Source organism: Cherax quadricarinatus, unplaced genomic scaffold, assembly GCF_038502225.1.
Source record: "Cherax quadricarinatus isolate ZL_2023a unplaced genomic scaffold, ASM3850222v1 Contig4115, whole genome shotgun sequence".
In the NCBI taxonomy this organism is placed as follows: domain Eukaryota; kingdom Metazoa; phylum Arthropoda; class Malacostraca; order Decapoda; family Parastacidae; genus Cherax; species Cherax quadricarinatus.
Genome location: NW_027199141.1, coordinates 10,037 through 24,149, shown reverse-complemented (window position 1 = coordinate 24,149; position 14,113 = coordinate 10,037). Strand labels below are relative to the sequence as shown.

Sequence of the window (14,113 nt, the reverse complement as noted above, 5' to 3'; positions counted from 1 at the left end):
GATTTGGAAAAGGCGTATGACAGGGTGGATAGGGGGGCAATGTGGCAGATGTTGCAGGTGTATGGTGTAGGAGGTAGGTTACTTAAAGCAGTGAAGAGTTTTTACGAGGATAGTGAGGCTCAAGTTAGAGTATGCAGGAAAGAGGGAGATTATTTTCCAGTAAAATTAGGCCTTAGACAAGGATGTGTGATGTCACCGTGGTTGTTTAATATATTTATAGATGGGGTTTTAAGAGAAGTAAATGCGAGGTCTTCGCAAGAGGCGTGGAGTTAAAAGATTAAGAATCACACATAAAGTGGGAGTTGTCACAGTTGTTCTTTGCTGATGACACTGTGCTCTTGGGAGATTCTGAAGAGAAGTTGCAGAGGTTGGTGGATGAATTTGGTAGGGTATGTAAAAGAAGAAAATTAAAAGTGAATACTGGAAAGAGTAAGGTTATGAGGATAACAAAAAGATTAGGTGATGAAAGATTGGATATCAGATTGGAGGGAGAGAGAATGGAGGAGGTGAATGTATTCAGATATTTGGGAGTGGACGTATCAGCGGATGGATCTATGAAAGATGAGGTGAATCATAGAATTGATGATGGGAAAAGGGTGAGTGGTGCACTTCAGAGTCTGTGGAGACAAAGAACTTTGTCCTTGGAGGCAAAGAAAGGAATGTATGAGAGATTAGTTTTACCAACGCTCTTATATGGGTGTGAAGCATGGGTGATGAATGTTGCAGCGAGGAGAAGGCTGGAGGCAGTGGAGATGTCATGTCTGAGGGCAATGTGTGGTGTGAATATAAAGCATAAAATTCGTAGTTTGGAATTTAGGAGGAGGTGCGGGATTGCCAAAGCTGTTGTCCAGAGGGCTGAGGAAGGGTTGTTGAGGTGGTTCGGACATGTAGAGAGAATGGAGCGAAACAGAATGATTTCAAGAGTGTATCAGTCTGTAACGGAAGGAAGGCGGGGTAGGGGTCGGCCTAGGAAAGGGTGGAGGGAGGGGGTAAAGGAGGTTTTGTGTGCGAGGGGCTTGGACTTCCAGCAGGCATGCGTGAGCGTGTTTGATAGGAGTGAATGGAGACAAATGGTTTTTAATACTTGACGTGCTGTTGGAGTGTGAGCAAAGTAACATTTATGAAGGGGTTCAGGGAAACCGGCAGGCCGGACTTGAGTCCTGGAGATGGGAAGTACAGTGCCTGCACTCTGAAGGAAGGGTGTTAATGTTGCAGTTTAAAAACTGTAGTGTAAAGCACCCTTCTGGCAAGACAGTGATGGAGTGAATGATGGTGAAAGTTTTTCTTTTTCGGGCCACCCTGCCTGGGTGGGAATCGGCCAGTGTGTTAATAAAAATAATTTCAGGGACCTTGAGTGGGGAAATAATTGGCAGTTCTCAACTTAGTATTTTTAATTCGGGAAATAAGTAACCAAAGCAGTTGTCATGTGATGACCCGCAGCTGGAGCTTTTGGTCATCTGACTGAGGCTTTTCGCTGTGTTCATGCTAAATCATATCAAATGTAAAGAGATAATTCAAGAGGCCGTACAACAGTAACTTAATGCCCTGAAATGGCCCAGAAAATTACAGTCCAACATTGATAAAATTTGTGCAGACCTGTGAAAGGCATTGTGCAGATACCTTCAAGAGATCCGTGTGATTTACATCAGACAGGAAAGAAAAGTCTGTGAACACTTCACGTTTTCTTTATTTGAAAACATAAATTAATACAATAAGTAACACATAATGATATTCTAAAAAATTGACACTTCTCAAAACACTGATACTTGCCAAACACTGATACTTCCCTAACACTTATACTTCCCAAACATTGTTACTTCCCTAACACTAATATTTCCCTAACACTTATACTTCCCAAACACTGTTACTTCCCAAACACTGATACTTCTCAAATACTATTACTTCCCAAACACTGATACTTCCCTAACACTTATACTTCCCAAACACTTTAACTTCCCAAACACTTATATTTCCCTAACACTTATACTTCCCAAACACTTATATTTCCCTAACACTTATACTTCCCAAACACTTATATTTCCCTAACACTTATACTTCCTAAATAATAACAGTTCCTAGTGAAGCTGCTCAGGTAGTTCCCAAACAATATTTCCCAATGATACTGTACTGAATCTTCCCAGTCAAAATTAATTTTTTTTTTAAGATTAATTCAAGTACAAGTGACGTAAGTTTTTTGCCCAAGTCTGTGTTTCTAGTTCCCCTTTCAAAAATATATTTTTCTTTTCTTTTCTGTTGCACAGAAAATTGCTGGTTTGCTAATTTGCTCGATTCTTAATCAGGTGAATTATTTTGAGAGAAATCTGGAGCTATAGGTCGAGGCCCCATTATAATGTGATTAGCTTGAGAAATCGGGGTCAAACATTATTTTTGAGAGAGATGATGGGTAGCTGCAAGGGGTCAGGTCCCATTTTTGAAAAATGTTTTCGAAATGTTTTGAAAAATATGATAAAGTAAATTCGTCAAGAATTCTCTTATGTGTGAGCTACAGTTCAGCCATCAATCAATCAATTTAACTATGACAATTCTAAGTTAACTTCAGCTAAATTGAGTTTGTAATTGATGACTTTGTCAGCGACATTGTGACAGGAAAAGTGGGCATAAAACTGTGTTCTCATTCTTTTTTTTTGTCATATCAATGAAATTAGAATTTGAATAAATGATTATAAAACTACAAGTTAATAAGTAAGATAAATACATACATTAGTATATCTTTATCCTGCAAACATTTGGACAGTTTCGCTTCCAGTATAAAGCTACACAAATGTTGCGAAAATTAAAAGCATATATGATTTAGGAATCAATGTTCTGACTATTTCATCTTACATGCAGGTGTTCCTCAAGGATCCGCCCTATCTCCTACATTATATATTCTTTACACAAATGATTTACCTGAACCAATCAATCCCAATACACTCACACTATCCCATACAGATGACACTGCACAACTCACAACACATGAAAACATAAGATTCTTAACACGCAGAACACAACGTGAGGTCGACAGGATTACTGCATGGGAATTACAATGGAGAATTAAAACCATCCCTAACAAATCAAAGATTACCTACTTTAACAGAAGTCCCAGTTTCTGTCGAACTCAAAACAAGCACCTCCCGCACACCTATCCCACGCACCACTTCCACAATTATCCTTGGGGTTACCTTAGACAATAGCTTTACTCTCAAACCACATATCACTGCCAAAACTGCAATGGCTAAGACTGCACTCTTGAGGCTTTATAAGCTAAAAGGAATGCATACTAAGGCTAAATTACACCCCTATAAAGCCCTCCTTCGACCTCTTCTTACTTACGCTCCACTTGCTTTGACATTAACTGCCAAAACTAACGCTTTAAAACCCCAACGTATCCAGAACCGAGCATTACGTTGAGTGTTGGGAGGGAGGTGGGACGATTTCGCCACCAGCGAATCTCTTCACCTCACGACTGACACACCAGTTCTGAACGAGTACTGGAAGACACTAAGTGACAAATTGACAGACTTGAGACATACCATGACTACTGCACTTCATATTTAGGAGACACTGTCAGGCGTGCTAACAATAACGTAAATCTCTTCTCTCTTTATAACCCCACTCCTCCTCCCCACTACATCTAAGCTATTTGTCATAACTTGCACTATTTTACTTTAACTGTCATTGTCATTGAGCGCATCCCTGTGCGTTTATGTGGAATAACTTGCGATGGTGATTGCCCCATCTTTCGGTAGTCGTAACTTTTTTGCTACGTGCCCAGTCTTGCGATGACATACCCTTGAGAGTAAAACTGTTGCATTTATGTTTCCCTTGATTAGCAGTTGGGTCTACTCCCGACACTTTTTCTCTTATCTTCAACTTTCCTCTCCCCCATCTATTCTTCTTCCTGTCCCCACTTGCACCTCGCCCATTATGGGTCCTTACCTGTAACTCCTTTATTTATTATTACAAAATTAAAATTCTTGAATTTTACACTGTAGTAACTCTTGTGTAGCTGCCACTTTCTCACTTAAAGTTTTCTTCACGCAGCTTTCGGAGGTTTCGAACAATTTTGCCTCTTTTTTTAATGAGTTATGAATATGAGTTATTGATATGATGTGGAGCAATGTAGACATTTGCATATTTTTGTTATTATTTATCATTTTTTTACAATTTTTTTAAAGTGTGAAATTCTTGAGCGATTTCTTTCTCTCTTTTTGGAATTATTTTATGACTTGTTTTGATAACTAAACTAAGACTGTAAGATAATTAACTAACATAGTATTTGCTTAATACAATGTTACCAATTAAACTATTCTATACTACTTATTTATTTCATTAGAATTGTTATTTTTCAACTTTTTCTTACCTTTATTTATCACTTAATATGCATAAATATTTCCGGGTATGTTATTGACACTGTTGCCAATATTATAGAGGGGCCACAGATATATCAGATCACTTTCTAGTTGTAGCTACACTGAGAGTAAAAGGTAGATGGGATACAAGGAGAATAGAAGCATCAGGGAAGAGAGAGGTGAAGGTTTATAAACTAAAAGAGGAGGCAGTTAGGGTAAGATATAAACAGCTATTGGAGGATAGATGGGCTAATGAGAGCATAGGCAATGGGGTCGAAGAGGTATGGGGTAGGTTTAAAAATGTAGTGTTAGAGTGTTCAGCAGAAGTTTGTGGTTACAGGAAAGTGGGTGCAGGAGGGAAGAGGAGCGATTGGTGGAATGATGATGTAAAGAGAGTAGTAAGGGAGAAAAAGTTAGCATATGAGAAGTTTTTACAAAGTAGAAGTGATGCAAGGAGGGAAGAGTATATGGAGAAAAAGAGAGAAGTTAAGAGAGTGGTGAAGCAATGTAAAAAGAGAGCAAATGAGAGAGTGGGTGAGATGTTATCAACAAATTTTGTTGAAAATAAGAAAAAGTTTTGGAGTGAGATTAACAAGTTAAGAAAGCCTAGAGAACAAATGGATTTGTCAGTTAAAAATAGGAGAGGAGAGTTATTAAATGGAGAGTTAGAGGTATTGGGAAGATGGAAGGAATATTTTGAGGAATTGTTAAATGTTGATGAAGATAGGGAAGCTGTGATTTCGTGTATAGGGCAAGGAGGAATAACATCTTGTAGGAGTGAGGAAGAGCCAGTTGTGAGTGTGGGGGAAGTTCGTGAGGCAGTAGGTAAAATGAAAGGGGGTAAGGCAGCCGGGATTGATGGGATAAAGATAGAAATGTTAAAAGCAGGTGGGGATATAGTTTTGGAGTGGTTGGTGCAATTATTTAATAAATGTATGGAAGAGGGTAAGGTACCTAGGGATTGGCAGAGAGCATGCATAGTTCCTTTGTATAAAGGCAAAGGGGATAAAAGAGAGTGCAAAAATTATAGGGGGATAAGTCTGTTGAGTGTACCTGGTAAAGTGTATGGTAGAGTTATAATTGAAAGAATTAAGAGTAAGACGGAGAATAGGATAGCAGATGAACAAGGAGGCTTTAGGAAAGGTAGGGGGTGTGTGGACCAGGTGTTTACAGTGAAACATATAAGTGAACAGTATTTAGATAAGGCTAAAGAGGTCTTTGTGGCATTTATGGATTTGGAAAAGGCGTATGACAGGGTGGATAGGGGGGCAATGTGGCAGATGTTGCAAGTGTATGGTGTAGGAGGTAGGTTACTGAAAGCAGTGAAGAGTTTTTACGAGGATAGTGAGGCTCAAGTTAGAGTATGTAGGAAAGAGGGAAATTTTTTCCCAGTAAAAGTAGGCCTTAGACAAGGATGTGTGATGTCACCGTGGTTGTTTAATATATTTATAGATGGGGTTGTAAGAGAAGTAAATGCGAGGGTCTTGGCAAGAGGCGTGGAGTTAAAAGATAAAGAATCACACACAAAGTGGGAGTTGTCACAGCTGCTCTTTGCTGATGACACTGTGCTCTTGGGAGATTCTGAAGAGAAGTTGCAGAGATTGGTGGATGAATTTGGTAGGGTGTGCAAAAGAAGAAAATTAAAGGTGAATACAGGAAAGAGTAAGGTTATGAGGATAACAAAAAGATTAGGTGATGAAAGATTGAATATCAGATTGGAGGGAGAGAGTATGGAGGAGGTGAACGTATTCAGATATTTGGGAGTGGACGTGTCAGCGGATGGGTCTATGAAAGATGAGGTGAATCATAGAATTGATGAGGGAAAAAGAGTGAGTGGGGCACTTAGGAGTCTGTGGAAACAAAGAACTTTGTCCTTGGAGGCAAAGAGGGGTAATCAAAAAGAAGCGCTAAGCCACAAGGGCTATACAGCACCGTTGCCAGTAAGAATAAAATAAGTGGTACAGCATTGCCAATTTGAAAAATTTGAATCTTAAGAAGGTTACTGTCCTCTTAATGTGAACCAAGAACTAGATCTCAACTCCCTCAAACAGGGGAAGTTTGTGTTGAGTGTCTTGAGCATTTTGCAACACTTAACCCAGTCGTAAACAAGGTAGTAATTTTACGCTTACACAGTTTTCATATAATTTTTGTTAAACTCTATGTCAGGATGGATCATTCACCACAAGGAATGGTGAAGTTAGGAAAGAGTTACTATACAATGGAGTACTACCTACCAACCTTCCCGAAATGTGAAAGAAAAAGCTTATCAGACAAAATGGATCTATCTTTAACAAGCCATCGGTTTATTATTTTCCTGAAGAGGCAAATATAGATGGAAGTTGACTTTTACAACATATACAACAACTTCACATATTAGAAATAAAACCTGAAATGTTTTAATCCTTTCAGAAAATTATTAAGTCAAGTGTTCTTTCTATTTTATTTTCAGATTTGTGAACTTCTGATAATTTGTTCAAACCACTACATTGTTACTTTTATTCATCAATAAATCAATCTTTCATCACCAGTCATTAACTGTGACTGCTGAGCCTTACACTCGTTCACAAAATTTTAAAATAATCGTAAACAGCATGATCAGAAGTTATCGTTTTTCTTAAGCGACTCAAGATATTCCAGGATCCCGCACACTGATAAAGCTTTTCCATGAAAGTCATCATCTGGTCTGGGAACCCATATTCCTGACTCTTTATTTGCTGCTCGACTATAGACTGACAAAACTCGATCAAACAGAGATTTTTTGTTACACTCTGTAGGTGCGTTTTTCTCGTCTTTGAATAGTTGTTTAAGGATTCTTTCTTCCAGACCTTCAATACCAACCGAGTAAGTATTCCATGACTGTGTGTATCTCTTTGTACTGAATCTTGGAGCAAACCAAAGTTGCAAGGTAATTTTTCTAAGAAGGCGGCAAGCTAACCAAACTTTTCTGTCATCTTCTGTAAGATCTTTGAAGTATTTGGTTTCTTCTCGATATTTACGTAGTATCCACCCATCAGAGACATTGGTAATGAATACAGACTCTTCTCTGTCATTAACGGAATGTTTAGCTTTCAGTGTTGGCACGATATAAGAAGCCAGCAAGCAGAAATATTTATGGTTCCAAACCCAGGGTATGTACACACCTTTATGTGTGTGAAGCAGAAAAGGTGGTGCAATTGATATATCAGATTTATCTGATGATTTGCTTACATAATTCTTAATTGCTTTCTTTATATGTTTAGCAAATTCTTCTCTGAATGTAGATCCTTTCAGTGGAAGATCCATTGAGATTATAGTGCCTTCTCCAGGTGATTCAGAGCTTTTGCACATGATGTCATACTCCGGAGATACTTCATACATGAAGTCAACATAGTTGACGTGAAAAATCTCATTTCCTTCCACAAGAGGTCCAGTGAGAACGGTTCTACCTTTGAAATTCTTGTCTTCAATACTTTCAAGTAGTTTCTCTGTTTCTATTTTTATTTTATCCTTTATCTCGTTAACTTTCTTCTCATCACACACGTTATTAACTGCAACATCAATCAAGTCATCTGGTTTGGTTATTTTTAGATAATTTCCTTTAATGTACAGAAGTTCATGTGCTCGTTTTCCATCTTCAGTTTCATTTTTGACATGAAGTGCCTCTTCACGAGTCATCAAGGGCATCTGACAATTAGAGCAGAATTCTTCATATTTTCTCATTAATTCTGCAGCTGTTAGCTGAATGTTACACTTCATTTCCTTTTGATCATCATTCATTCTTGCTAAAATATATTGGTAACATTCTTTGTGTCCTCCAATGGCAGAAAGATGAGCAGCAGAGTATTTCCCAAGAGTAACTTTATCTAGTTCAGGATTTCGATACAAAAGATACTCGATCATATTTAAGCGTCCGTACATAGAGGCGACGTGCAACATCGTACATTCTGAAAATGACTCTACTACCCTATTTATATACATGTCTTTAAAATTTTTCTCGTAAAGTATATAAAGTATGTAAACAAGGTCATGTTTAGCTAAAAGATATAAGAAAAAGTCATCAGGACGCTCCAGGGTAATGTCTTGAGATTTCAAGTCTTCGTTTGGCTTCACCTTACTGAGTTGTTCAATGTACTTCTTAAGTATGTTTGTTTCATATTTATTGAGCTTCGTATGGTCATGTTTTCCTGAACAAATATCATCAAGCAATTTTCTTTCATTCACCCAATATTCTTGCAGTAAATCTGAAGGCAAAATTGCTGAAGGTGGCAAAGAAAAGGTAAATGGAACCATATTCATGTCTCTACACAGAGTGACTTGTGTATCAAAGTGATTTCCAAGGAATGCCAACTTGAAAGGATTTTCTTCATCTTGTAATGGGTGAATACAAACATCTTCTAAGCCCAGTAGAACACAAGTGAGGGAGAGGCCATACTTAGCTGCAGTACACAGTAAATCTCTCGCTTTTTTACTTCGTTCTTCATAGTTATTACTTTCCAGTATGAATTTTGAAAAATTTCCAAAGATTCTAAAACTTTTTTGATAAGACTCCATAACCTGAAGAAGTTTCTCCTCTTTTCCTGTGATTTTAGAGCCTTTTAAAGTTTGTATCTCCATCTGTATCTTCTCACTGTATGCCTGGTGACAAAGAAAAATCATGAATATTAACAGCTTCTAATTTATATTAATACAATTGATAATTGGAGCTGTAATTTTATATAAATACAGATAAAATGAAGTAAATGATACTGTGACGTAGTGGTTTCCTTAATTAACGAAAACATTTCGCTCACATGATGGGTTTTATCCACTCAGTAAAGAATAATGATATAGAAAAAGAAGGGCAAGGCTAGTGGGATAATTTTGCTGCTAGAGTACACTGTATGGTATACACCGTGGCCTGGTGGCAAAAGCTCTCGCTGCACAGAGTGAGGATCTGGGTTCGATTCCCGGCAAAGGGTGGAAACATTGGGCGTATTTCCTTTTACCGGTTCATCCATCAGTAAAAATGGGTACCTGGGTGTTAGTCGACTGGTGTGGGTCGCATCCTGGGACAAAACTGACCTAATTTGCCAGAAATGCTCTGCATAACAAGCGGCTTTCTATATAGTAGTATATTATCTATGTCAGCTATGTCTGTATACCTTGTACATGTACTTGTAGAAATAAAGATATTGTTATTATATTATATTGTGTCCCTGATGCCTGGCTAAAGTTGTAAATATTCCTAAAGCTTGACTTAGCTAACATGAAGTAATCCACATTTAGAATAAAAATGTTAAAATTGCTAATAAGGGCAGAGTGCAGTCATCGTTATTTTTCTCTCATTCTTTGATAACTTACTATTTGTCCATTTTATGAGAGATTCTCTGTGTCTCGATTTACAACACAAACTATCATTAATACACATTAACGTTCTTTGCTCCCACTAATAATGACCTGCATTATGGTGGTAATGTTTGCCTCTAGTTAAAGTCATGATGGAAGTGAAAGTAACAACTGAGATATTGGTGTTACTTCTGCACAACGTACTGCTGAAGTGTGTGGAAAAACTACAAGTGGGAACAATTGGTAGTATAACAACATAATTGTAAGGCGCAGTTCAAAAAGTGCTTCATCGACCCGAAATACTCCCATACAAATCCCCTTTCATTATCTGCACTTGCATATTTAATTAAATTTTTCTCAAGCATTCTCTACTGACCAGATAAAGCCCATCTAGGTGACGTTTTCCTCAGAAAATATAATTCCTTCATTTTTATAGTAATTTAAAACAAAAAAAGTTCAGCCTTCTATTACAAATCATTTTATAAGTATTCTGGAATCTTAATTCTGTAAGTTTTAATTCTACAAATAAATTAGATAACATTTTTTTCAATTTATCCTGTGGTTATGCTTTTTATGAGATATTGACAAATATATATATAAATAATTCAAATGTTTTAAGAGGCATAAATTTAAAATATACTTTTAGACAATTGCTGATTTAAACTGTAACAATCAAGACTTTTATATGCACACAAATATAGACAAAACAAAATAGTTTAGATAGACAAAATGTAGAGTACCATGCGGATAAGAGCAGGAAAAACAGCTGGGAGTCCAAGAGTGTTGTGCGCTCCCTCTAAGGGTGTCACATACTCTATTGATTGATTGCAGAGAGGAGCACCAACACTTAACAGCAAGAACACAGCATCTCTTTGGTTGTGTCGTATTGCATGAAGCAGTGGATCAGCACGAGCAGCCATAGGTAACAGAGGCACGCCAGTCTTCAACAGTCGCTGCATGGTTTTAGCGTCACCTTCTCCAGCAGCGATAACAAGCTCAGTGTGACGTTCAGTTTTTTGTTCAAAATCAAACTTGAAATACTGAGTGTGCTGTCAAAAAAATAAAATTGAGTGATATCAGTAACGATAAAAAAAAAATATTCTTTCTCTCTCCAAATCCTACAATCATCAACCAGTTTGGCCTATTTGACAAGGATGCAATTTGCTGAATAAGTAGATTGAAAATTTGCTTTTGCCATAAATCAGTAGAAATCGATCTAAGCATTTCGAATATGTGGAACCTCGGTACTCAGCTTCATACTCGAACAATTCGGTACTGGAACGTTTTGTTCGGTAAATAATACCTCGGTAGTCGATCATTTGCTCGGCACTCGACCAGACAAACACAATTGCCAGAACATGTGCGTCAGTCTCCCCGCAGCTGTCGCTTAGTCCAAAACTCCGCTGAATTTCACTGTAAACTATTTCGTGTTTTTTCGTATTTTTAGTTTTTTTTTTGTATTATTTGTATAAATAAGTCACTATGAGGCCTTAGAAGATTAGTGATAACAGCCAAAGAAAAAGAAAATTGGTTAGTGTGTATTTGTCCTGATGTAAACACCTCTGCCACTCCATATAATATGCCTTTTATTATTAATTTCGGCGACTTTATGGGGCTTTTAGGTTATCTATCGAGTTTCAGATATCAAGCTGAAAAAAAATGTGATAGATAACCTTTATTACTAATATTAGCATAATTACGCAACATTGTATTTGTGCCGCCGCTAGTATCCGGCTGTCAAGACGACTCATCAGATACTGCTGGTCATCTCCCCTCTCTCCCCAGTGGCACCTCCAACATCGGGCCCCTCTTATATTACGCTTGCTTTCCATTTTGAATTTTTATTCACACAAAAATAAATTTACTGTTATGCAGACTACTGCATTATTGAAAAATGGTATAAATAACATCAGCGCATTTGTGAAAGCATATAAGCATATTAAACATACCATACACAAATAACCAGCACATAAAAGAGAGAAGCTTACGACGACGTTGACGTGTACTGGACGTGTACTGGACGCGTGGCGTGATCTGTTTACTCTTGAACATCAGCAAAAATCGAACATTTCCGCTAATTTGAGCTCAGTTTCAAGGTAATTTTAGTAAGTAAAACATTCAAAATCATCTCTATTTCTATAATATATTTCCCATTCCCATACAATCAAATGAGACCAAGAAAACGAGAATACATTCATAAATACCATAGGAAAATACAAAGCAAAGTCGCTGTAACTGTATTTTTGGGAGTATGAAATGAATTTATCTAATTTACATTATTCTCATGGGAAAATTTCGTTCCATACTCGAACAGATCGGCACTCGAACAGCCTTCTGGAAGGAATTAAGTTCGACTACCGAGGTTCCATTGCCTATAATATATATATATATATATATATATATATATATATATATATATATATATATATATATATATACATATATATATATATATATATATATATATATATATATATATATATATATATATATATATATATATATATATATATATATATATATATATATATATATATATATATATATATATATGGGCTGTTACCAAGCACCATGGCTTGTTGTACTATTTTAGAATCTCAGGTTCAAGTATTGAAGAAGGAGATTCTACTTCTGGTGGAAAATAGGAGACTGAAGCTTCGCATAGATGAGTTTGGGAGCGAGTGTGAGAAGGATTTAGCTGGTAAGGAGGAAATAGTCACCAGCAGTTATGGTAGAAGCCACTTTAAGTGGCAAGTGGTTCACAGTTCAAGAAGAAGTAAGATGAGAGTAAATAGAGAAGATGTAAAGGAAGGAAATTGATTATCTGATCTCCAAGACGAGTGTACTTCAGTGGGTAGTGAGGTAGAAGGTACCACTGATTTCCCTGCTAATCAAGGTAAGAATATTTTAAGAGTAGGCGATTCTCAGGTAAGGTATATGGACTGTGCACTTTGTAACAGAGACAGAAAAGTCAGACAGAGAGTGTGCCTTCCTGGAGCTGGTGTTGGTGACAGTTAACAGGTTGGATAATATTATGGCAGGTAATGGGAACAAGCCCATTATCTGTCTTAGTGCTGGGGGTAATGACATTGGGAAGGGCAGGAGAGAGGAGCTGCTGGATAAGTACAGGTCAGACATAGAAGTAGTTAGGTCTAAGGGAGGGATCCCAGTCATATGTAGCATCTTGCCTAGAAAGGGAGTGGGAAATGAATGGATGTCTAGGACAATTGGTATAAATTGCTGGCTAGACAGGTACTGCAAGGAACTTGCCCTCCCATTCATTGATAACTGGGACTTATTCTTTGGCAAATGTGATATGAATGTAAGGGATGGGGTTCATCTCTCTGGGGATGGAGTGGTTGCATTAGCCAATTCAATTTAGAGGGTAATTGATGACTTGTCTAGGAATTTAAATTGATAGATTATAGAGGTATGGGTGTTTGTGGGAAACAATCAGGTTGCAGTATTAGGGTTAAAAGCAGCAGTTATTACCGGGATACCTCAGAGATATGTTTAAAAGACAATATTCAAAATAAAGTTGCCAGTAATGTGAAAACAATTGATTAACAAAGAGAGATAGTAGAGGGCAACGAGTGACTAGCTCCCTTAAGGTTTACTGTACAAATAGTAGGGGTCTAAGAAATAAGATACATGAGCTAATATTGCTTGCAAGTGTAGGTAATATAGATATTATTGGCATAACAGAGACCTGGTTCAAAGTGAAAGATAGAGAAAAGCTTTCTGAATGCAACATACAGAGTTATAAACTATTCCACACTGATAGAATCAACAGGAAGGGTGGTGGAGTGGCAATGTACGTCAGATAAAATTTAAATTGATGTCTTAGGCATGATATAAGATTATAAACGTCGAACACAGAATCTGTTTGGTTACAGTTTCTCAAGGGATGTGACAGATTAATTTTGAGTGTGATTTATAGGCCTCCAAACCTTGATAGGGAGTGCAGTAAGCTGTTATGGGACGAAATTCATAAGGAGTCTATATATGAAAATGTTGTGATAATGGGAGATTTTAACTTTAGACAAATTGATTGGAACAATATGACAGGAAATCTTGAGTCTAGTGACTTTCTTGATACGGTTCAGGATTGCTTTTTAGAACAGGTTGTGACAGAACCAACTAGAGGAAACAATCTGCTTGACTTGGTTCTTGCCAACTAAGATTCACTAATTAATAATCTTGAGGTTAACGATTAGCTTGTGGAAAGTGATCATAAATCACTTAGTTTCAATATATCATGGAATTACCCAGATAACTTCAATCAAATCTCTGTCCCAGATATTCGCTTGGCCGACTTCATGGGACTGAAAAATTACCTGGGTGGGCTAAATTGGGATATCCTGACTATGGGTCAGGTAGGTGATCTTGGTTGTCAATATGACGTTTTTCAGAGAATAGTTCTAGCTGCCCAGAAAAACTTTTGTTCCGAGTAGGAA

The 14,113-nt window shown here is 37.3% G+C and overlaps 1 protein-coding gene across 1 annotated transcript; it reads right to left on the bottom strand.

The window, feature by feature from the left end:
- Positions 1–6,249: 6,249 nt before the first annotated feature.
- On the bottom strand, positions 6,250–11,488 carry LOC138852110 (uncharacterized). Its single transcript, XM_070081770.1, has 3 exons — positions 11,357–11,488; positions 10,397–10,705; positions 6,250–8,966 (listed from the first exon to the last, which is right to left on the bottom strand). Exons 1-3 carry the CDS (start codon positions 11,486–11,488, stop codon positions 6,948–6,950), a joined length of 2,460 nt encoding a protein of 819 aa, XP_069937871.1. The 3' UTR covers positions 6,250–6,947.
- Between the last annotated feature and the right edge of the window lie 2,625 nt (positions 11,489–14,113).

What these genes read in the sequence shown, in the direction of transcription:
- LOC138852110 (XM_070081770.1), bottom strand. Translation starts at nt 11,488, where the DNA reads ATGGAAAGCAAGCGTAATATAAGAGGGGCCCGATGTTGGAGGTGCCAC. An exon ending in CGGCACAAATACAATGTTGC is followed by an intron (nt 10,706 to 11,356) that starts GTAATTATGCTA and finishes TTTTTTTGACAG; the next exon opens with CACACTCAGTATTTCAAGTT. An exon ending in TTCCTGCTCTTATCCGCATG is followed by an intron (nt 8,967 to 10,396) that starts GTACTCTACATT and finishes CTTTGTCACCAG; the next exon opens with GCATACAGTGAGAAGATACA.